Source organism: Gouania willdenowi, chromosome 4 (genome assembly GCF_900634775.1).
Source record: "Gouania willdenowi chromosome 4, fGouWil2.1, whole genome shotgun sequence".
NCBI classification, from domain to species: domain Eukaryota; kingdom Metazoa; phylum Chordata; class Actinopteri; order Blenniiformes; family Gobiesocidae; genus Gouania; species Gouania willdenowi.
The window spans coordinates 22,379,691-22,402,756 of NC_041047.1; the positions used below are offsets into that span (position 1 = coordinate 22,379,691).

Sequence of the window (23,066 nt, forward strand, 5' to 3'; positions counted from 1 at the left end):
GCACAATAACAAACACACGGTAAATATTTCAGAACAAGACGGCTCCATCAGTGTTTCTTCCACCTCTGTTATGACAGTTAACCTCTTAACAGGGCTCAGGGGTGTAACACTCTCCAAAAATATATGGGAAAAAAAAAAAAAAACCCCAGTCATGGGTTTTCAAAAACGTAACAGTCGTTTAACAAAGTGTGAAAAATGAGTGCACGACCACTGCATGCAGTGGTCTGGTATCTCACATGTCCTCAGACCATTGGCTGCAAATCTTTGTGATTATGTGTTTTAGGGTCTGTTCAAGGTTCCTCACAAATCACTTTTCCAATATCCTTTTAGCTGAAGGCACAACAGTCGTAAAACGTCTGTAGCCAGTTAGGGTGTCCTCGCAGGGCAATTTAACTCAAAAGATTAAAGACCGTTACTCTTGCAAAAAATAAAAAATAAAAGAAAGTTTAATGCATAAACTTAATGACTTTTATGAGCTTTCATTTTCAGCTCCCACTTGCCTAATGGATACTCTCTCATAATGTTCATTTTTCATTACACTCAGGTGAATAGAAACTGTCGCAGTTTGCAAACTTTGTATTTGACTACAAACATATAAATGAGACCGAAAATTAAAGTAGAATATACAGTATATTAGGGTAACAGCCTGTACGTGTCATTGAAATTCTACATTAATTCATATTTTGCAGCTTGTATAAGGTACTTAAGCCTTTTTTTCATCACTCAACAGTATGATGTAATTACAATGTAATTGCAATGGCATTGATTCCATTTGGCTTTCACTGATGTCACTGATTATATCACATAAATATATACTAACAATGCAAATTAAGTATAATAAACATACTAAATGCCTTATACATATATATCCTGTGATTTGTTAGAATGAAACAAATTAGTTCAGTAGAAAATTAAAGCAATAAGCCATTTAAAGTGGATCTTGCATTTTTGCAGTGATACAGGTTTTTCACAACTGCAGTCATTTATTCTTTGATTTTCAAAATCAAATTCAAAATTCTGATTTAGGAAATAAACTTTTCTATCATCCGCACTCTGTTCACCGTATAAAATAACAATAAAAAAATAAAATAATAATTGGTTCAACTTAATTGAATTAGTTCATTTGGTAACACCTAAATGAGTTAAATTCTTTGAAATTAAGAGAATTAGTCAGAATACCAAGGTTTCAAAAAGTATCCTGAAGTTTTTGTCGTGACATTAAAATAGATTGGCAGAAAATATAAAACTAATCTTTTTTTTGTTTTTTTTAAATATAAAACTAATCATGAAATCTGATCTTTTTTGAGATTTTTCTCGAGAGGGTGGAGACATCATGGTGTCAGACACACAGCGTCACAAGAAACCTAATTGATGCAGGTTCACTCAAATGAGAATAGCGGTTTGTACTGAATGCCTTTACGGAAGCAGAATTCTGAATGGAACTCACTCAGAACTTTGAGTAACTTAAATAGCAACTGAATGTTTTTTTTTTAATGTTTGTTTGATATTTACGGTAGCCAACTTAATTTCAAGAGTCAGTATAGAAATTATTCCAACAAACATGTTTTTTAGGTTGTTGGAATAAACCAATACAAACCCATGTACGTTAAAGAGGCAATGAAAACTTAACTGCAGAAAAAATCTATGACAACCGGCAACTTGTCCTAATACTTGATTAAATTAACCCACCTGGTACATTTAAACAAAAACAAAAAAATACAATTTAAATAAAAAAACAAACAAAAACAAGATGTAAATGTGAACATTTGATTCCAAAAGAAAAGTTGAATCTTGAGTCTTAAATTTCTGAAAATTAACTACATATATCATTTATTTATAGCTGTAAGCCGTAACTGGTAAATTCAAGTCAGACAAGTTAGTGGCCCCTAAAAACAGTAATTTTATACAAACATCTGAAGTAACAGTGTGAAAACCAGCTAATGATCTGCATGATATACAATGTTTACACTATATTTACTTCAACACAGGAACAGTCGCTGAGTCTCTGTCCATGCAAATATCAACGTGCACTGAAATGAACAATTACTGCCATGATAATGTGAAAATTCTGTCATTCCTTGATATAATTTACAAGAGAATTATTGTTAACTAAAGCTGACATTGATAAAATTAGCTTACAATGAGAATAGACATAGACAAACATGACTGTGCTTGTAATAAGTCATGGTTTCATGAAATCTGAATCTGACCATGATCTGTTGTTCTAGATGTAATAGGGAAAGACTAGTTATGAACTTCGGCAAAGCAAGACAAATTTATTTGTATTTTATACTCAAGGCAATTCAATGTGTTTTACATGATTGATGAAGTTCTACAAAAAAAAAAAGAACCAACAATAAACAGAGTTTCAACATCAGCAATAAAAACCTTTAATCAATAGTCATTTTAATTTATTTAATAAGAAAAAAAAATCTCTCCCAGTCATTGGATGCTGACTTCAGCTCTGCTGCCAGTTTGTTCCACTTCTTTGCAGCATAACAACTAAAAGCAGCATCACCATATTAACTGTGAACTCTGGGCTCCACTATCTGACCTGTGTCCATAGACCTTAGAGCTAGGGTTCATACCCCACTAACATCTCACTGGTGTATTCTGGACCAAACTAAAGAAGTTATTGGGAAGTTTTGTCCAAACAATAACATGTATTCATTAAATGAACAAAGCAGCAATATAAATAGTTCCATTAAAGAATGTTGAGCCTAGGAAATGCTTTTTATTCATTTCTGGCAATAAAGCATTGATTATTGTGGTTGGCTTGAGAGGAAATTAACAATAAATGTTTTTCCTATCAGCATGTGATTCAAGGTCAGCCTGTTTCCTATAACATTTTAACACAGCCTTGCTCCCACATCCTTCTGGTGTATTAGTTCTACCCTATTAATATGATATTGGGGCAGATTGTACTGGGGCAAAGGTGCGTATCAGCTTTCAACCTGTGGATGATTTGTCGCTGCGTTGTGTGTTACTGATACCTTGAGTTGCAGGCCTCCGGAAATTTGTTGCAGGATGTTGGAAATAAGATTCCCATTAATGGTACAATGGAGATGAATCCAGGCAGAGCTGCTCAGAGATTATTGGAAGGGAAATCATTTCTCTGTCTTCAAGGCTGCTGAAAATGAATAGCACAAGGTGAAAGTGGTGCGAAGATAAATATGAAGACAATGGTTGAGTGGTGACCCATTCCCAGAAGACAGGAGGCTTGGACTTTATCAGTAAACATAAAACAGTGCAAATAGATATCATTACTTTGTGATTGTGTTGCCCCTGATGTTTCATACCACAGGTTTATGGATGTGTTGGATGGAATATTGAAACAATTATTCTCCCCCAAACTTTAAAAACAGAGAGAAATTGAACTCAACAAACTGAAATGAAAAAAATTATGACAAACTCAGCCTAATTTATTGAAGGATAGGAATAATTGAACAACATTTATAGATAATTAAAGTCACAATAATGTCCAAACTCCTTTTTGTTAATAGGCCATGGATTCAGTTAATCTCAAAAGAGTTAGGAAATACATAAATAAATAAATAAAGAACTGATCAAAGTTTTTCTTTAAAAAAATAAAATAAAATAAAAATCATTCAAATAATTCAAAATTTCAGGTAAAAAGGGGTGACCCGTAGACACATTTTATTTAGAAAGCGCTTTCACAGGTGTTCAAAGACACCTGTTAAAAGGTTGAAATATCAGAGACTTTAAAAAGAAGACATGAACAGAAAAAACATAATAATTGGCATAAATAAGAGAAGAATGTTAAAATCCTCTGGTACATTACAACTGACAGGCCACAGATAATTATGAAGGCAAATACAGAGTCTGGACACTAAGTATTTTACCTTTAACTAACTTAGGGTGTAACCACAAGTTGCATCAAATGTTGTCTAGATTTAGAAATTGAGCATTGACAGTAATGTCCAGATATGAATGCTGTAAAAACACATTTTAAAATGTATTTTAGAGTGAATAATGGCATTTATAAGCAGTCATTGCACAAGCTGGTTTTAGATTATTTAACTGTAGCAGTACAAAATCAGATAAATACACAGTAAATGTCTTATATGAACAACGCTTTTACTTTCCCTCACCATTTCTTCACATTAAACGTTATATAATCATTATCATACATGGTGTTTATTATGAGCTTTACATGAAGCTCTAAAATAGACAAATGTCAGTGAGATTGAATGAGCTCTGTGTAGGAAGAGGCCACAGCTAATAATAATGATAATAATAATGATACTGTGAGTTACCTCAGTGAGTAAAGACTGCCCTCTCAGGGCTCACAGCATCAACTGCATGTCACAGACACATTTCAGCATGTGTTGCACTGAGGGCTATAGGCTAATGTCATCTTCAACCCTTAATCAGTAATAATAAATTATTACCAAGGATATTAAAAAGCAAAATATGTGCCAAATTCAGCGAATTCTTTATCCAGCAGGAAGTTCTTTGAACTGTCATTAAACATGATGGATTATCCACAATGAAACCATAATACGTTATTGTGTGAATATTTTCATCATGTGCAATGATAATAATACATTAGTTTGGTTATTAATAGGGGTCCCGCGATCTGATGTTGATATCGGATATCGGTCCGAAAATGAATATCAGTGTAACACTGCCCTCTCTTTTTATATCTTCCCTTTAATAAAGTGTCTCTTACCCTTCATTAAGGAGGGCTGGTGATGGTCCCAATTATGCAATAAAGTAATAAATTCATTTATTTAATTGCAATAACAAAACATGCATTGCTGTCTTAAAAAGACTGCCCTTCTTATAGTGTTGACCTTTGACAGCATGTGCAGACAAAGTAAAAAAAAATAACAAAAAAAAACGAATAAATATCAGATTTTATCGGACTACATCTAAAATCTTTGGTATATATTATATTGTATTTATTCAATTATTCAATACTGTAGATATTATGTTGAAGGTCAAAATGTATTTAACCAATTGGTTAATAGTAAATGGGTCAGTTTTTCTCATACCTACTGTTGCTGACTATTGTTCTCTGTTTGAGTGACATCACTTGATCAAGCCTTTTCTAACATTCCACACTACAAAATAAGTAAAAAAAAGTATGTATGATTTGCGCTGATATCGTATCGGATTGATATAGGTATCAGCCAATACTCAAGGTTGCAATATACTGTAGCTATCATATCGGAAGTGAAAAAGATGTATTGGGACATCCCTAGTTATGAACCAATGGTTATTGCATTACCAAAAACCATGATACCAAAAGATGTTCATGAAGTAAATAGACTTTATTTATTTAGCACTTTTTTTTCACCATTGAAGTATTCCCAGAGTTCTTTACATTATCAGCTCATTCACTCATTCATGCTCACATTCACACAGAAATGGGACAGAGCTGCCATGCAAAGCACTAGTTGACCATTGGGGGCAACTTAGGGTTCAGTGCCTTGCCCAAGGACACTTTGACAGTTATAGCTCTGGGATTAAACCCCCAACCTATTGATCAGAAGACGAATCCTCCACCATCTGAGCCACAGTCGCCCTAAAATGTAGTTTATATATATATATATATAGAGAGAGAGAGAGCGAGAGAGAGAGAGAGAGAGAGAGAGAGAGAGAGAGAGAGAGAGAGAGAGAGAGAGAGAGAGAGAGAGAGAGAAGTGATTCTCAACTGGTGGGTTGGGACCCAAAAGTGGGTCGCGGACTTGTAATGGGTGGGTCGCAGACAGCAGGTCAAAAATAAATAAATTCTTAATATCTCTCATGTTGGACTAGTCTTTTATTTTGATGAGGCATACAGTGAAATTCATGTTGCACAGGAAAATATGTTTCAAAAACATATATGTGTGTTTTCAATGGTTATTTTTGAAAAGCTACATTTGGTTGGTTAAATTCTAAAAAAAAAAGTGGGTCGCAATTTAATGACTGTGGCAAAATGTGGTTCCCAGGGTGAGACCAGTTGAGAACCCTTGATATAGAGAATATATATACATTCGCTAAATACCAACATTTGGGCTTAAAGATCTTTATATTTTACAATTGTGACAAAATGTGTTTTTTTTTTTTTTTTTTTTTTTTTTTTTTTTACCAGACCGGACCTTTATAATTTCAACTAATTATAAGCAATAAAATTGTCCTACTTACTATTCTAAAGTGGACAGAAGCAATAAGATGTGTACATATCTCTTATTTGCAAAAAAATAAAAGGTTACAGACTTGTGCAACTACCTTATATTTTTACCAAGCTGGGATAGCCTTTAGTATCCTATCACAATTTAATGTTTAATAAAACTTGTCTTTAACAGAGATAAGTTTAATATTATAAGGATTACTCAAAATTAATTCATTGATAGTCTATACATTGTTTGCCTTATGCAGGGGTGCACCGGTCTACATTAGATGCAAAATATAGAAACAGTCTTTACAGCATTAAACATATAAAGACAGCTAAATACCCACGCCTGCCCACATTGATATGGTAATTAAAATGAACCTTGTATTCATGTTTTTGTAATGTAAGAGGAAATGCATCAAAATAAAACTAATGCAAGGACAGGGAGAACATGAAAACTCCCCACAGCCAGTGATCAGACCCTGAGACCAGACATATTTGACAAGACATTTCTTTCCATTTTGCTATCAGGTTGAAATGTAGTTAAAGTGCTAACCACTGCACCATAGTGGTGGCTTTATTAAAAACAAAAGGCTCTTCTCATTAGTTCCTAAGTATGCCCATAAATGATATATTCTTGCTAAAATGATCATAATTTACAGTTTAACAGAAAAACAAAATTCAAAATATGAGTGTACTGTGTATAGTTATTTTCTGAAAGTTTGATAAAAACAATAGTTAGTGATAAAATTGACTTGATTTATTTAGCACTTTTATTACCATCTCATAAGTCCAAAAGCACTTCACAAAATCAGTGTCGTTCACCCATTCACACAACAAATAAATGTGATGAAATGAAATAAAATAACAAATTACATTAAACACTGTCTTGAATTATTTTGTGTAATAAAGAAATTTTTTTTTAATTTTTTTTTTTAATAATCTGAGCCAATTTAATTGATGTAAATATTAAGGATACACAGAAAACTTTGAATATGAGTTTTTGATGGGAAAAAAACAACAACAACAACAACAACAACAACAGAAAAATGCAGAATGTCATCATTGGGGAAATTTCAATTTCAAATTGTTTAGTCATAAAACAAACCTTATATGACAGTTTACTGTGCTTTAAAATAAATCTTTAAAAAAAATCTTTAAAAAAAAAAAATGAAGAAGAAGAAAGAAAGTTCACTCCCACTCTGAAAAGTCTACCGTCTGTTTTCTTCCGGGCTGTGATTTCATTGGCTGAAAGTTCCCAGCAGTCACCAGTAGCCCCGCCTCCTGGACACACCTTAAACACTCCGAGGGAAGCTGCGCGTGGTGTCCTGGTATTTCTTGTGCGGGTCAAAGCAGGACAGATACACACAGGTCAGTAATATCTGTCATTTTGCTGCTCTGTTTGCTTTATAAAGATGTTTTTAAAGACGTGTCACTGAGATTTCATAACTAACCCACCGAACAACACTGCAGTCTGACTTAAGGCTGTAAACTAGTTTCCTGACGACGACTTTTCTTCTGATTTAATGATAAATGATGTTGGGTCGAACCTGAAGTTATTATTAAATGAACTAAATTGAAAGAGATCATGTATGTGTGTTAGTATGTATAAATGACTGGGGTAAAGTTAATCAATGATAAAGTATGAAAATGCCACTGTGTTGTATGGTTTGTGTGCAGATTGAATTTAAAAACATGTGCTTGTGTTAAATAATTGTTGCAGACATTAGCCCTTTAATGATTTAGCTGGTGACTGCTCCATAAGGATTACTTCATGTGACCTTCCAGCTCAGATGAAACACTAAGCATAATCACATGAGTTCTGAGAAACTGAGCCAATTCATTCTGCTTTCACATGGCTTTACTTGCCCTATGATTTATGTACTTTAAAGTTTATAGGTTTAATATCTCCTCTGATGCCTTTCATACCACCAGATCAACTTTGAAGCTACGTTTGTTACCACGCAACCAGGATCATATACACAGTATTGTCATCCACAACGTCTAACTTTTGATATCCATTCATTAAGTTTGAGTAAAAGTTTAAAATGCTGGAGCTAAATCAGTCTGAAATGAACAACCTGGGATTGAGATATGGAGCTTTTTTATTTTTTTACAAGGGGTGTGACTGTGAACACAAGCAATAAATAAATAATAATTTACAATCTTCTTTTTAAGTGATCAGCATGATTATGACAATGATAACCTCAGACACAAGGTTGTGTTTTTCACCAAATCTAATGCTTCCCAGATGAAATTTGGCCTAACCCAGGGGTCTGCAACCTGTGGCTATTTGACTCTTTTGAAATGGCTCCTTATAGCTTAAAAAGAAAAAAAAAAACTATTGAAATAAATAGTTATTTTTTTACACTAACCATAAGTTTTAAATCCCTGCTAATAAAACTAAACCAACAAAAACACTATTCTGGAAGAAAATAGAGATTTTAATTGTGTGGGGACAGATTAATTTAACCACCAATGTGCAGGTTACATATGCATGTTTTATGTGTGGCAAGAAACTAGCAATTAGCATGTGTTGATCATGTGATCATGTGTTATCAAATTCCAGTTACTCTTTGTAGCCTTTGAAATACATTAACTAAAAAAAATCTTCATTATATAACATTGTGTTCATGTAAACTGAGATGCGTAAGAAGTTGAAGATGCACGATACTGTTCTATTTCTTGATGTCAATTTATTTTATTTTATTTTAAACTGTTTTTAAGTTGCCATTTACATGATCAATATAAATCAAATTAAATTAAATCTGAACTGTAGAATTTATTCACTGTATTGTCTGAGAAGGTATTTTTCTCCGGCTCTTTAATCCATGACTTTAATCCAGGTGAGATAAGGGTAAATTGTCTTGTTAATATATATATATACATACATACATACATACATACATTTTAAACAAGTATAAAAGAGGACACCTGTAAATCATTATCCAGACCATCCCACACCTGTGGATCTTTAGGCTCATGTTGAACACCGGTTTGTTGTCTTTTTGAAAATTGAAATCAGGTTACTAAGTCTGTGTTTAAGAATAATGAAAAGATTGTATAAGCATAATTTAAAAAAAAAAAAAAAAACACTTTAGATTCAGTAAGTTTGATGAGACTCACCTAATTTCAACAGATGTGCTGGATTTAACTTGGTGTTTTATCTTTTATTTCACCTCTGGTACCAGTTTTGAAAGCAGACATCTGTATTTTGCGTGAAGTAGACCATGTGGAATATCAAAGGTCACTCCGAGAATTAGCTCCAACAGTTTTATAGTAGTAGATGTTTTTTCTGAGAGGTTATGGTGAGGCTGTGTCTCACAGATAGGACTGATCTCGTTGCAGTGAAGGGCGAGATAACAGTTTATGAGTCTGTTATTGGAGGTAATTGTCAGTGAGAGAATCTTAAACCAGTGACGGGCTGTACAGCTGGAACGCTTATCAATTATAGGCAGGTTCATCTCATATTTGACATGAGATTGTTCAGTGCTGGAATTTAGCTTTGCAACAGTCACTTTAAATGTCATCAGCTGCCAGTCGTGTTGCACAACCACGCTGTAGCAATAAAACGCAATACGCAATCAAACGGAAAATCCCAGAAAATAAGTATGTAAGTCCAAGCCGATGATGAAATCAGAGTTGGTGTTTTATTCAGTGTGACATGTAAACGGAGTGAAAGGATCAAACGACACTGCAGTGTGTCATAAATGCCACGGACGTGGACGAGTGTGACCGAATGCTCATAGTAGGTGTTTCCACAGGGAAGGATAACAAGGGTCACATCCTTCTTTGACACATCTGCTATATACATCATGGCCATGCATGGCAAACACTTGTTAGGACAGTTGGACTCCATTTATGTGTGACTTTGCCATCTGGTTGGGTTTCTACCAGATGTTGTCCACATGTTGAGAGCACCGGAGGGAGGAGGAAATGGTTTGTGCAGCAGACTGTCCTGTTGAACGTGGGCTCGTAGCTCGGAATTTGTTAACAAAACGAACGCAACAAATATCTCAGAGAGGCTCCCAGCTAGAAAACTACTGTTCATTTCTAACGTTAAAAATGTTTATGATGGGGAATTTTAATTGAATTAACTGTTGGTGATTTTACAAACCATGAAAATGAAAAATGAAGCAGAAATTTTTGCTTGTTATATTAAATATTGCTGCATTTTCTTTCTTTCTTTCTTTCTTTCTTTCTTTTTTCTTTTTTTCTTTCTTTCAGGTAAATCAGTGTTTCTCAAATGAGGGTATGTGTACCCCTAGGACTACGCCAAGTGGAAAATTAACAAACAAAAACATTAAAAAATAATGGGTTTTTTAAAGTTTTTGTTTTAGTTAAACATAGCGGTGTTGAAAAAAATCGATTCGGCGATATTACGTCGCGCGATTCTCGGATTGATTCAAAATGCATCCATATCAATTTTTATTGATTTTAAAAATATATGTGTATATGTATTTTAACCTTTATTTAACCAGGAAAGTCTTTTCCACTGCAGGAGACATTGTAACTGCACAAAGAAGTGCTGAAACCTGGGCATGTTGACCAGCTTGTGGTTTTTCAAAAAAATCGCAATAATCGCCTTATACTAGGGATGTAACGATTCACTCAACTCCCGATACGATTCGATTCACGATACTGGGTTCACGATACGATTCTCTCACGATTTATTTTACAAAATGAGACTGTAGACAAATTTTTTAGAAAATACTGTACTATTTTCCTTTTATTTTTCATTGTCAAAAGAATTCCTTGATAAACAATTCAAAACAATGCAATTTAACTAAAAATACATCTTGAATGAAATAAATAAAGGAATAATAGAAATGAAAATGAAGCCTATTAATTTAAATTCTGATTCTATAATAAACAATGCAAAACTGCATAATAGTTCTTTTTTTTTTAAAAGTGCAACTGAAAATGTATTTTGTGCCTTAACAATTGGACTTTAAAAAAAAAAAAAAAAAAAACGTGATTACACTGGTTTACGTCATATTTGTTTGGACCAGCAGAGGGCGCTGGTAACACAGTGGTCGGTTGGCATGCAGATATCTTGCAGTGAAGAAGAGAAGCTATGCTAGCAGACAGCTAATAGAAAAACGTGACTTTTACAGATATTCAAGTAATATTACAGATATTCTGTCGGTGCTAAAGGGGTAATGAATCATTTATTAACATATTTAAGAGTAGAAGGCAGCCAGAAAGAAAGTATTAGCAGACTCCGCCCGCCGCCTACACTTGTGGATAAAAAAAGTACTGCGATTCAATTTTCAGAAAATCGATATCAACCATGATACCTATGAATCGATTTTTAACTGCCTTACGATTAATCGTTACATCCCTACCTTATACTTTAATATTGGGATACATCGTATCGTATCGGGATACGAATCGTATCGCCAGATGCCAGGCAATACACACCCCTAGATAAATATGATAATCATACTAATGACGATGGAAATAATCTTGATTAGAACCTGAACTGATAATACAAGGGATAGTTTTGGTCCCACACCAGGTGGGAGATGACCGGAAGTGATAAAAACTATAGAAATAAATCCATTTAGAAGGCTCTATATACTGTTTCATTCCACTTATTTACAAATAAAGATGATTTAAAACATGTCTTATCACTCATTCATTCCATCGTTATGCTCTGTAGTTGTTTCACAAAGTATTTTCAGCAAAATGTAGTCGGTCAAAGCGGGTACTTGGATTCAGAAATGAGAGAAATGGGGTACTTGAGCCAAAAGACTTTGAGAACCACTGATGTAATTGACAACTTAAGAACAGTTTAAAATAACATAAATAATCGTCAATAAATAACAACAAAACAGTATCTTGCATCTTCAAATTCTTATGGATCTCAGTTTACTAGGGGTGTGACGATATACACAGCTCACGAGACGAGACACAATATTGGGTTCACGAGAACGAGACGAGATTTTAAGAAAACTCCTATGACAAAATATATGACTGGACCAACAGAGTTTTATTTAACTGAGTTGCACATGCATTATCAAATGTTTTATTATAACTCTTTACATGCTTTAGATGATGTAAGCATGAGCTTTTAATAAACTTCTTCTTCCACAAATTGAAACTAAAACGAAAATGTATAAAAGGTTAAATAAAATGAATACAATTATATATTTCTTCCTTTTTTTTTTCCAAGTGCAAACAATATTATGTTTGCACAAAAATCAAAGTTCTACTCTGTCAATACAGACAGCAAATAGTGCAAACAAAGTCTGACCAAGTATGTCATTAACATCACGCTGCAACCACACAGCCATGTTCTTTTAACTGTTAATAAACTAGACCTAAAATGTACTATTCCTTGTTCTTCTTTTCCATCTCCTGCTTTAGGTTCTGGCAGGCTAGACGTAGCAAAGGTGCATTACTGCCCCCACAGGTCACACATAGAAGTTTGGATAGCTCACACACACACACACACACACACACACACACAAAAAAAAGTCACGTGAGACAGATTTTTAACGCGACAAGTTTAATCTCGCGAGATCTCGTGGGACAAGATCTCGTCACACCCCTACAGTTTACATCAACAAAAAAGAGTAGGAAGAAGTATAAAGTGATCTAGTCCTACCTCTTAAATTTTTTCCAGACGTCCTAACCTAAACTTCAACAAAATCTCATTTACTAACTAAACTATAATATGAATTAAAATAAATAAATTCAATATAATATTTACACAGAAACAATGAAACAACTTTTTTTTTTTTACATTAACCTACCTCCTACCATTAACCTACAAATAATGCACCATAACCATATCCCACAACTTTTTACTCCAAATTACAAGCTGTGGTAATTAATTATCAACATACCTCTGAAGAATAATTTATTTATGCCTCTTTTTAAACAGAACCGTGCTCGGAATTCATTTAAATTCAGTACTCAGTCTGTTCCACAGTTTAACTCCACAGATGGTAAAACAGAAGCTTTTCATTGTTTTACGAACACTGCAAACCTTCAGATTAGATTTCCCTCTTAAATTATAACGTCCCTCTCTCTCTTTTGTCGATGCTAAAATAGTTTACAGGAGACTAAAATGGGTTTATGCATTGAAAAAAAATGCTATTTAATGAAAAGTTTCTTGTTGCTTTATAAGTATTGACTTGTAACCTCTATCCTTTCCTTCTGCATACTATAACCCTGGTCACGGGTGCAGGGTACCTATTCTAGCTCACTTAGAGTGAAAAGTTAGAAAACACCAATGAGTCTATATAATCCATCAACTCTAAGGCCATTAACCACATATGATCTGCTAGTCTGTATTTGATAGAAGTATTACTATTTTGTGTACCTGTGAATGAAACTTCCAGCCTGATCTTTGTCTAAATTATAGTTACGTTTTTTTAAACCAGGTGGGAAACATGCAATATTTCAGGATAATCCATAACAGAGGCCAGTTGTTGACCATCATATGCCTTCCCAGTTTCATTTTTACAGTGTTCAGTGCTCTATTCATTTACAAGTTTGATATATTGGTTTAAAGTCATATTCAACTAGAATATTTGCATTTCCTAAAAAAAAGTGCAAGTGAGGATGCAGTTGCTGGCCCACGCCATTGAACACTGCCTTAGCATTAGCCTAGCATTAATATTAGCTTAACATTAGCCTAGCATTAGCTAGGATTAGCATTAGCCGAGCATTGATATTAGCATTAGCTAGCATTAACATTAGCCTAGCATTAGCTAGGATTAGCATTAGCCGAGCATTGATATTAACATTAGCTAGCATTAACATTAGCCTAGCATTATGCTAGCATTTGCATCAGCTAGCATTAGTGTCGGATTAGCACTAGCTAGCATTACTATTAGCCTAGCATTAGTCTTATTTTAGCATTAGCCTAACATACGTATTAGCATAGCATTAGCCTATTATTAGCATTAGCCTGGCATGAAACTAGCATTTGCATTAGCTAGCATTAGTCTCGGATTAGCACTAGCTAGCATTACTATTAGCCTAGCATTAGCCTTATTTTAGCATTAGCCTAACATATGCATTAGCATAGCATTAGCCTATTATTAGCATTAGCCTAGCATACGCATTAATCTAGCAATAGCATTAGCCTATTAGTAGCATTAGCCTAGCATACGCATTAATCTAGCAATAGCATTAGCCTAGCATACGCATTAATCTAGCAATAGCATTAGCCTGGCATTAGAATTAGCCTATCATTAGCCATCAGACAGATGAATATTTAAAAAATTGAATGGTTGAAATCTGTTGAAGAATGGCTGGACAGCTGAAGTCAAAGTTGAAGCCATCAAATCTTAAAACACTGAAATTCCCAATCAAAATGAATTGGGAAATTTTCGAACGAAAACATTATTTAAAAAATTGATAAAAGTTACAATTCACAAAAGTACAAGTACCCCTGTGCTGAATTTTGATATCTTAATAGTCAAAATTGGTCAACTGCTGAAGGAGTTGAAACACGCCAAAATTCTGTGACGGAATTAAAAAATGGATAACAATAGTGAGGATCTCTCTGCACCCTCACTAATTAAAAGAAATCAAGCTTTTACAGTATTTTTATTAGATTCAACCCAACAGTCTTTGGTTGAATTTGATTTTCATAGCGCTGTTTTATTTTGAGGGGCAGTTTCATCCTCTTTGCATCATAGTCTTGACAAATGATTTGAACATGGCTGAGTAGTTTTTCTACATGTATTATACAACTGACAGGGTAACAGGAGCTCCTGTGAGCTGAAATACAGCAGCCACTCAGACATAGAATAACTAAGATAGTGCTGACAAGTTCATGTGTAACAAATCTCTGTTTGTTTGTGCTGTTCTGTATTCCATGTGTCAGACACTGCATTCAGCAGCCACAATGGCAGACAATGGGAAGACTAATGAAACTGAAGCTGCAGCTGAACCATCCTCTAATGGAGACCAGCAGGTGAGGAGCACTGTGAGCTAAAAAGATGCCTGACTTTACTGGGGCATATTATGAGCCCATTTGACACTGGGGATTTCCTAATTTCCATAAGCTACGAGGGAAATGAATATGAATCCTGTCTCCTAGTCTGTTGTTTCACGTGTGAGCAACCTGGCCCTCGTCAGCTCAGCCTGTGAGGCTGTTTCCAGCGCCTACAGCAGCACCAAAGACAGCGTGCCCATGCTGAAGGGAGTGATGGATGCAGCAGAGAGTGGTGTTCGGACTCTGGGAGCAGCGGCCTGCACAGGGTCTAAACCTCTGTTGGGCATCATAGAACCACAGCGTAGGTTCTTCCTCCTAAAAAGAAGAATTGCTGCATGTTAAAAGTTCAGAGTCTAATGATGTTTCTTTTAAACTCCAAAAACAGATTTTGATTATGTGGTTCTTTTTAGTTTGTGAGATACTTTTGTTTCTTCTATGTAAATTAGTTGCATTTGTTTGTTAATTCACAGTTTGAAAGAGCTTCTTTTCAATTTGAGAGCCCATAACCATTTTCCTGGAAAACTAATGATGCCTTTTTCCTTCTGTACTTCTTTCAGTTACCACAGTTAATGAGTACGCCATCAAAGGACTAGAAAAAATGGAACAAAACCTCCCCATTCTTCATCAACCAGCAGACCAGGTCAGATAGAACTCCTCCAGTAAACACTATATCTTAGTAATGATAAAATACATGTCAAGTTTTGCTCTTTACCTTTTTTCATAATTACAACTTTTTATAGGTTTTAGATTTTCAGTATCTGCCGACTCTGATATTTTCCCAGTCTGATACATACACTTCCCTGGTTATTATATCTGGGAATTGCTATTTGTAATTAACAGAAATAGCATGAGTAAAAAAAAATTTAAAATACAAGATGTTTAATTATGGTTTAAAAGAAGCTAAGTTTGATGGAATTGTTGTAAAACACACCTGAAATGGCACAATTCTAGAAATATCATAATGACATTTTTGTTTTTATTGTTACAGATCTAAAAGGAACTTATTTATGGTTACAAATAGGGGTGTGTATTGCCTGGCATCTGGCAATACGATTCGTATCCCGATACATATGTCACGATACGATATATCCCGATATTAAAGTATAAGGCAGTTATTGTGATTTTTTTTTTTCTTTAAATTATATATGACTTAAGAAACAGCTAATCTGTAAATGTGTACACCTTCATGAGAATATTATGTATGAAATATATTTTATTGGCATATTTTACACTCAATACATTGGCTTTAACGTGCCATGTGCCAACAACTTGGGCTATTTATTATACAGGAGAATGTATATTGTTGGGAAATGTGCAGTGTTATTGACCATAGACTAGTTTGTTCCATTATTGGAGAGGCACATTTGTGTGAGAAATGGAACAATAGACATCACAAACAGCATCAGTTTTTGTGTTGTTGTTTTTTAATTAGCAATAACCATTAAATCCTCTGAAACATGAATCTCCCATTTTGTATCAAAGTCTGTTGGTCATTACACATTGTGGGCACCCAAAGTAACACAGTAATTTGGTTTTAAGTGACCTGTAGACAGATGACCTCATATATTTAGATAATGTATAATTCATTTATTTTTTACCAAAATTGTATAAAACATAGTCATGGTAACCATGATGTGATACATCTTGGCCTTTCTCAAAAAGAGTAGTTATTTAATGTAGAGAAATCATCTCCAGCCTTAAGAAGCTTTATTGAAAACACACCCATTCTCTCTCATTTCTGCTAGATCATCAGAGTAGGGCCCTATAAAATCCATTTAATTTTTTTACCAAAGTGCGTTTTCCGCATTACTTTTTTCTTTTTTTTTTTTTTTTTTTAGAAATATTAATTTAAAAAAAAATCAGAAAATATTAGTTTTTAAAGAAACAAAATAAATACTAATAAAAAAAGAAAACCATAATTAAACAAAAATGTATGTCAAAAATAAAAATGTCATTTTAAATATTAAGTAAGATACAATTAAAAGGTATATATAAGTTGTACTGACATGGATCATTCTGACTGCTCCTTTTTAATTATTTATGTCATATAAAGATGCAAGAGAGCAGCATTAATGGCATCCATTTCCCCTCATGGATCGATGATTTACTGAATCTGAGAAGGTTTATTTACTAAGTTTTAATCAGGAACGGGATTAGAACGAGTAAAGGTCCCCGGAAACATTTTCCCATAAAAATACGTTCATCCACATTCTGTCAATTTCCATGTTCAACAGTGGATTCTGTTTTCATTTTGATTCCGTGTTTCCGTACACAATTGCGTTAACATGGAAATTATAGAGCCCTATCTGAGGATCCAGGGAGTCTTATTTCTCATAACCATTACATTAGCTCCCAAATGTCCAGTGTACCAAATGTGTCATATAATGTTTAAATTATGCAACTGTACAAAGTCAGGACTCCTGTTTTCCTCCCCAGGTGGTGTCCAACACTGTGGATATGATGTATCAGTCAGTAGCTGGAGCCAAAGACGCCATGATGGGGGCCATGTTTGGTGGGGTGGAGATGACTCGGGCAGCAGTCAGTGGAGGGATCAGCACAGTCATGGGCACCAGGATGGGTCAGATGGTCAGCAGTGGAATGAACTTTGCCCTCCGCCGATCTGAGGACTGGGTCGACCAGAACTTACCCCTCACTGAGAAGGAGCTGGGTCAGTAGATGTGGAATGTAATTATTGATGAAAAGCGATGCCATGTGTACGTAAGTCTGAGAACTCAATTACACAGTGAGGAGGTCTAGAAATGGGTCGTGAAGCACAAACATGGAAACTGATCTCATTCTTTTGACCTTCCCTTCTGTTAACTTGGCTCATAAAGCACCAACATTTTCCAACACTCGCAGCTTTGACACCTGCTACCATGATGTCATGTTATAGTGACAACCTGCCATCCTCCTGTGTGAGCACAGCAGGCTGTTCTGATAATGGTGTGAAAAGAAGTGTCTATGTGGCAGCAGCGAAAATGCCAGAAAACAGCAGTGCTCTGTAAAAAAAGTCAGAGTTTTTCACTTTTAACAACCTATGTAGCTTTAAAGGAATTCATCTTAACAGGTTTTGCTTAAAAATTGCAGTAACAGATGTGAAGAGAAGCCTTCAATCTACATGGATTAAATCTGCTGTCACTCAAAGTAGTATATTAAGCAAGAAGAGTAGAAAATAGACTAGAATAAGAATTTAATTCATGCTAAAATCAATAGTCTAACTTATAATTGGAATACTTGAATTTTGCTTAAATAGACAACGAATGCATCAAATTAACTGCATAAATTACCTTCATCTAGTCTCAGTTTGGTCTGTCCTAAACGGTCATCACAATGGCAAAATCTCCTGCATATGACTGCTATTTTTAACACTTAGTGCATTGACTTAAATATAGAAATTAAAGCTCAGCTTGTGGTGTCAAACCCTCAATTGAACACAGTTAATACCTTTGCTATCATCAAAAATCACAAATAGGCCACTGTGCTCCGTAAAATAAAATAGATACATAGATAATAAACTGAAGTAAAGTGAATTAACCCCAAACCCACTTTTTTCTGCTGATTACATATGTATTTGGGTATTAAGTTTATTAATCCTAGTCCCACTCTTCACATTTTAGTATAAGTATTTTAATTTTGTGTATTTAGTTGTAAAATGTCAGATGTAGTGGCCACTTAGGGTTGAACGCTGCCTATTACAAGTGAATTTTGCTATTGGCTGAAACTGATTCTTTAGGATTCCCCTGTGTCATCAAATTTCACTGTTAGACCCGCCCCTCCTATAAAACCTGAGAGGAGGAGGGTTTACTTTAATCACAGCCCTCGGTGAGCATTAATTGACAGTTCTAATGAGGAATTTTTTGACTCTGTGCTTCTATAAAGAGCAGATTTTGGGACACATCATGTGTGTATTCCCGTCTGTCTCTCCGTTCTTGTTGCGTGTGTACGTCTTCCTGTGTGTGTATAAGCAGCGTTCCGGCCTGTGTGTGCGTGGGTGCAGCTTCACGTGGGGATTGTGTGTGTGTAATTGAAGTATTTGAACACAGATGTTACTATGCACTGAGTGGGGAAAAAAATAAAATAAAAATAAAGAAAGTGTGACTTTTTTTGACAAAAAATAAAGAAATTGGACTATTCTTCAAATCTCATACAAATTACATCAATTTTGCAATCACATATTTTTAGAACAGTAACAGCTTCTAGTTTGGGAACCACTGTTTTAGATTAAAATCATAGTATCTGAGATTGAGATTACACCATCTCTTTTTCAGCTGCTTTGGCAGAGCCCGCTTCCAGTGAGGTGACGGCCTCCCCAGGAAGCCCCAGCTACTTTGTCCGTTTGGGGAAACTTTCCACCAAGGTGCAGGAGCGTGCTTTAGAGCTGTCTCTGATCCGTGCACGGCATGCCAGAGACTCCACCTTGTCTGCGGTGACGCAGATGACCAGCACTATTGACCTGTTGGAGAAGACACAGAGCAATCGAGGTCCAACCAGCAGCCACGCGACAGAAGCCTCCGAGCATCAGCTGCTGCAGAACTGGACAGAGTGGAAGCAGAGTCGAAACGACGCGGGAAAGGCTGAATCAGAGCCAGAGGTGACCAAGGATAAATCTCAGGTCAGAACTGAATTTTTTTATAGAATTTTTATCGCGTGTGAATCTAAAAACTGCCATTAAGGTACGAGGAATACATCTTTTGACAAGGACAACCTCAATGTTTTGCATTTAATCAGGTTTTTTTTTTAGAGCATCATCATTTAACTTTGATCGTTTTAAAGATTGAAATGTTCTTTTTTTTTAATTGAGACATCTCTAGCCTTTTCTGACTTTTTGTAGTGTTCATATTTTTCTCAGTGCATCTCACTGTTTGTTTGAATGTTTTGCTCCACAGTACGTTTATTTTCATTTTACATTTTCAAAACATACGACATGCATACATTACTTACACTTGAACGTAACGGTAATTAAATTAACTAGAATATTTACATATCCTGAAGAAAATGCAAGTGGGGATGCAGCTGCTGGCCCGTGTCACACTGCATTAGCTTAGCATTAGGTAGTATTAGCATAAGTTAGTATTAGCATACATTAGCTTTAGCATAAATTAGCATTAATATTAACATTTGTTAGCATTAGCCAGCATTAACATATTATTAGCATAGCGTTAGCATAACATTAACTTAGCGTTAGATAGTATTAGAATTAACATAGCTTTAGCATTAGCCGAGCAATAACATTAACCTAGCGATGGCAATAACATAGCATTAGCATTATCCGAGCATTCAAACTAACCTAGCATTAGCAATAGCATTAGCTGAGCATTAGCACTAACCTAGCAATTGAATTTGCCCAACATTAGCATTAACTTAGCACTAGCCTAGCAATAGCAATGAACTAAAATAATAAAAGAAAAGAAAAATAACTTGATGTAACCAAAATTGTTAAAAAGGAAAATAGATGTAAAGATATATCCCACTGTATTATTTACAAACCATGTGCAGCTCACTGTTACTTCCTACAGAATCTTTGATTTCTCTACTATATAGACCAGCTGTAAACACACGCTAATCCACACAACGGGTGTTCTTTAATGATTTTAATTGCTTAGTAGACCTTAGTAGTGATAGAGAGGTGTCGAGAACATGTGTCTAATGTAATATATTCATGTTGACAGCAGCTGGAATGGCGTGCCCTCGCTATGATGCGTGGTCTGAGTGACCAGCTGAAGTCAGCATGCACTGGTGTGGTTTCAAGTGCCCAGGGTCTGCCTGGTGTGGTCCAGGATCAGCTGACAAACGCGCGGAAATCTGCTGAGGAGCTGCACTCCTCTCTAGGCAGCACAAGCAGCATCACACCCGTCCTCCTGGAGCGCAGCCGCCACCATGTGAACCAAGTATGAACTGCAACACTCTGCATTCACTGCATCGGCTTGTTTTGCTTCAACAGCTGAACTCTGCTGGATATAATATACGCATGTTTCTGTTGTTTGACGTAGTTATTCTTCTGTTGAATCTATGAGTGAGGTTTAAGCGTTCAGTAGGCAGTGCTGTAGATTCCTGCAGATATTTTGCATTATAGTGAATCTATGACAAGCAGCTCAGAAATGCACACACGGAATGCAAGTTGACTCCTAAAATATGTTGCTGAAATTTTTAGGTGGAGTACATGCCAATGTTGTGGTTGGAAAAAAAAACGGTTAATGATTCCGTTGCGTTGTCTGTTCCAGGTTCATCAGTCTCTGGAGGGTGTTGTGGAATATTTGGTACACAACACACCACTCAACTGGCTGGTGGGACCGTTTGCCCCTCAGCTAATAGAGAGGGCAGAGGAAGATGAAGCGTCAGAGAAACCTGAGACAAATAATAAGATCTAACATCTAACTGACTTCTCAAACCATACCATCTGTCTTGATGAAAGATCAACATGTATTAAAGCCAAAACAATTTTGCATGCAAATATTAGGAACACAACAGAAAAGACATTTAAAGAAATGGTAGAGATCTGCAGTTTCAGTTTTGTTTTTGTGTCTTTGAAGCTTTTGAGGTAAATACCAGAGAACTGTCCTGATAATGTTGCAATAAAAGTGCTGTCATTTATAAAATAAATAAATAATAATTTTTGCTTACTCCCTTCACTTGCCTACGTGTTTTTGTTGAAATGTATCTTAACAATCTTACAATGCATTTTTCTAATAATAGCTTTAATTCCAATTTATTTTAAAGATGTACTGTCAGTGATCTTGTGGACTATATTTGAAGTATTTTTTAAGATAAATAACAAATTAGAAAGTATACCCATATCGTTCACAGTGAGTTTAAGGGTTAGTAGTGATGGATTGGTCTCAACACATTTCTCTTTCAATCTGTTCAACCATTTTCCTTAGTTTCCATGCCGCCAGTACTAGCTAATCTTTATTCACATTGTCAAAAACCTTGAAGACAAAAAACGCCATTTACAGCCACAAGGACCAAAAAGGGCTACAAATACATTCATGTAAGGCTTTCATATATACTATATTTACTTTTTTTTACTTCTTTGTGTGGCTTTCTTTTTTGACGTTATATATTTATAAAATTGCTCATCTAGGCACTCAGTTACAGGATTCTGTACATATTCCTTAGCACAAATGAGGATTAAAAATCAATGAGTTGTGAAACATTAAACTCTAGAAATTTTATAATTATTTTTTTTTTTAGATTTCCTTCTCTCTTAACCTTAAACGTGAACATTGATTAAATGATACGCATTGTAAAAGATAAAAGTTTGAATATATGTTTAGAAATTGTAATGACAGAAAAATGATTATATACTTAATTATATACTTGATTTTTCTTCAAACAAATTTTGTAAAGTTTAAAAAGGTTAAAATAATATATAACATGATACTTTCGTCTTCTGTTACCTATGGCACAATGATGTAAAGAGAAAAATGTCAAGATGCATGTGGATAATGTCTTTTACTGTGTTAAACTGGCTACGTTTACACGCTCCTGTGACCTTAGTTTACACCAAGCATACCAATGTAATCAAAATTTAGCACGAGTCACAGTGCATTCAGGGTCAAAGGGATGTATACTTTGATGGAAAGAGTTCATTTCGTCCCAGCCACTAAAATAGCTCAGAATTAGGTCAATTTCATACTGTAGCCCCGACCCGGCCTAACCCTAAACCTAATCATTCCTTGCTAGCAGTAACATAAGGTACATAACCTGGCAACACTTCACTTGAAGTTTTATACAAACGGCTGATATTATTCAGTCATTATGTGTCATTGACATGAATAAGATGTCATGAAGGCTGTCATTAAGTTTGCTAAATTATCACCTTTGGAGCTATGTTGGCATTTATTGGGTTAGGTGGAAGGATCTAGTGGTGTTAGGTAGGGTTAAGATTAGGGTTAGTGTTATGTAGGGCTAGGGTTAAGGTTTTGATTAGGGGTTATGGTTATGTGGGGTTAAGGTTAGGATTAGGGTCATGTCGGGCTAGGGTTA

General features: G+C 35.1%; 1 protein-coding gene across 2 annotated transcripts; it reads left to right on the forward strand.

Moving 5' to 3' along the window:
- The first annotated feature begins 7,387 nt into the window (after positions 1 to 7,387).
- Positions 7,388 to 21,709, forward strand: plin3 (perilipin 3). Of its 2 annotated transcripts, none has more exons than XM_028443727.1 (8): positions 7,388 to 7,492; positions 14,970 to 15,059; positions 15,186 to 15,381; positions 15,638 to 15,720; positions 17,517 to 17,748; positions 19,349 to 19,692; positions 20,750 to 20,968; positions 21,302 to 21,709. In XM_028443727.1, exons 2-8 carry the CDS (start codon positions 14,991 to 14,993, stop codon positions 21,446 to 21,448), a joined length of 1,290 nt encoding a protein of 429 aa, XP_028299528.1. In that variant the 5' UTR covers positions 7,388 to 7,492; positions 14,970 to 14,990; the 3' UTR covers positions 21,449 to 21,709. The 2 variants fall into 2 exon arrangements, with proteins under 2 accessions (XP_028299528.1, XP_028299529.1); XM_028443728.1 differs by having other exon boundaries at positions 20,753 to 20,968.
- The last annotated feature ends 1,357 nt before the right edge of the window (positions 21,710 to 23,066 follow it).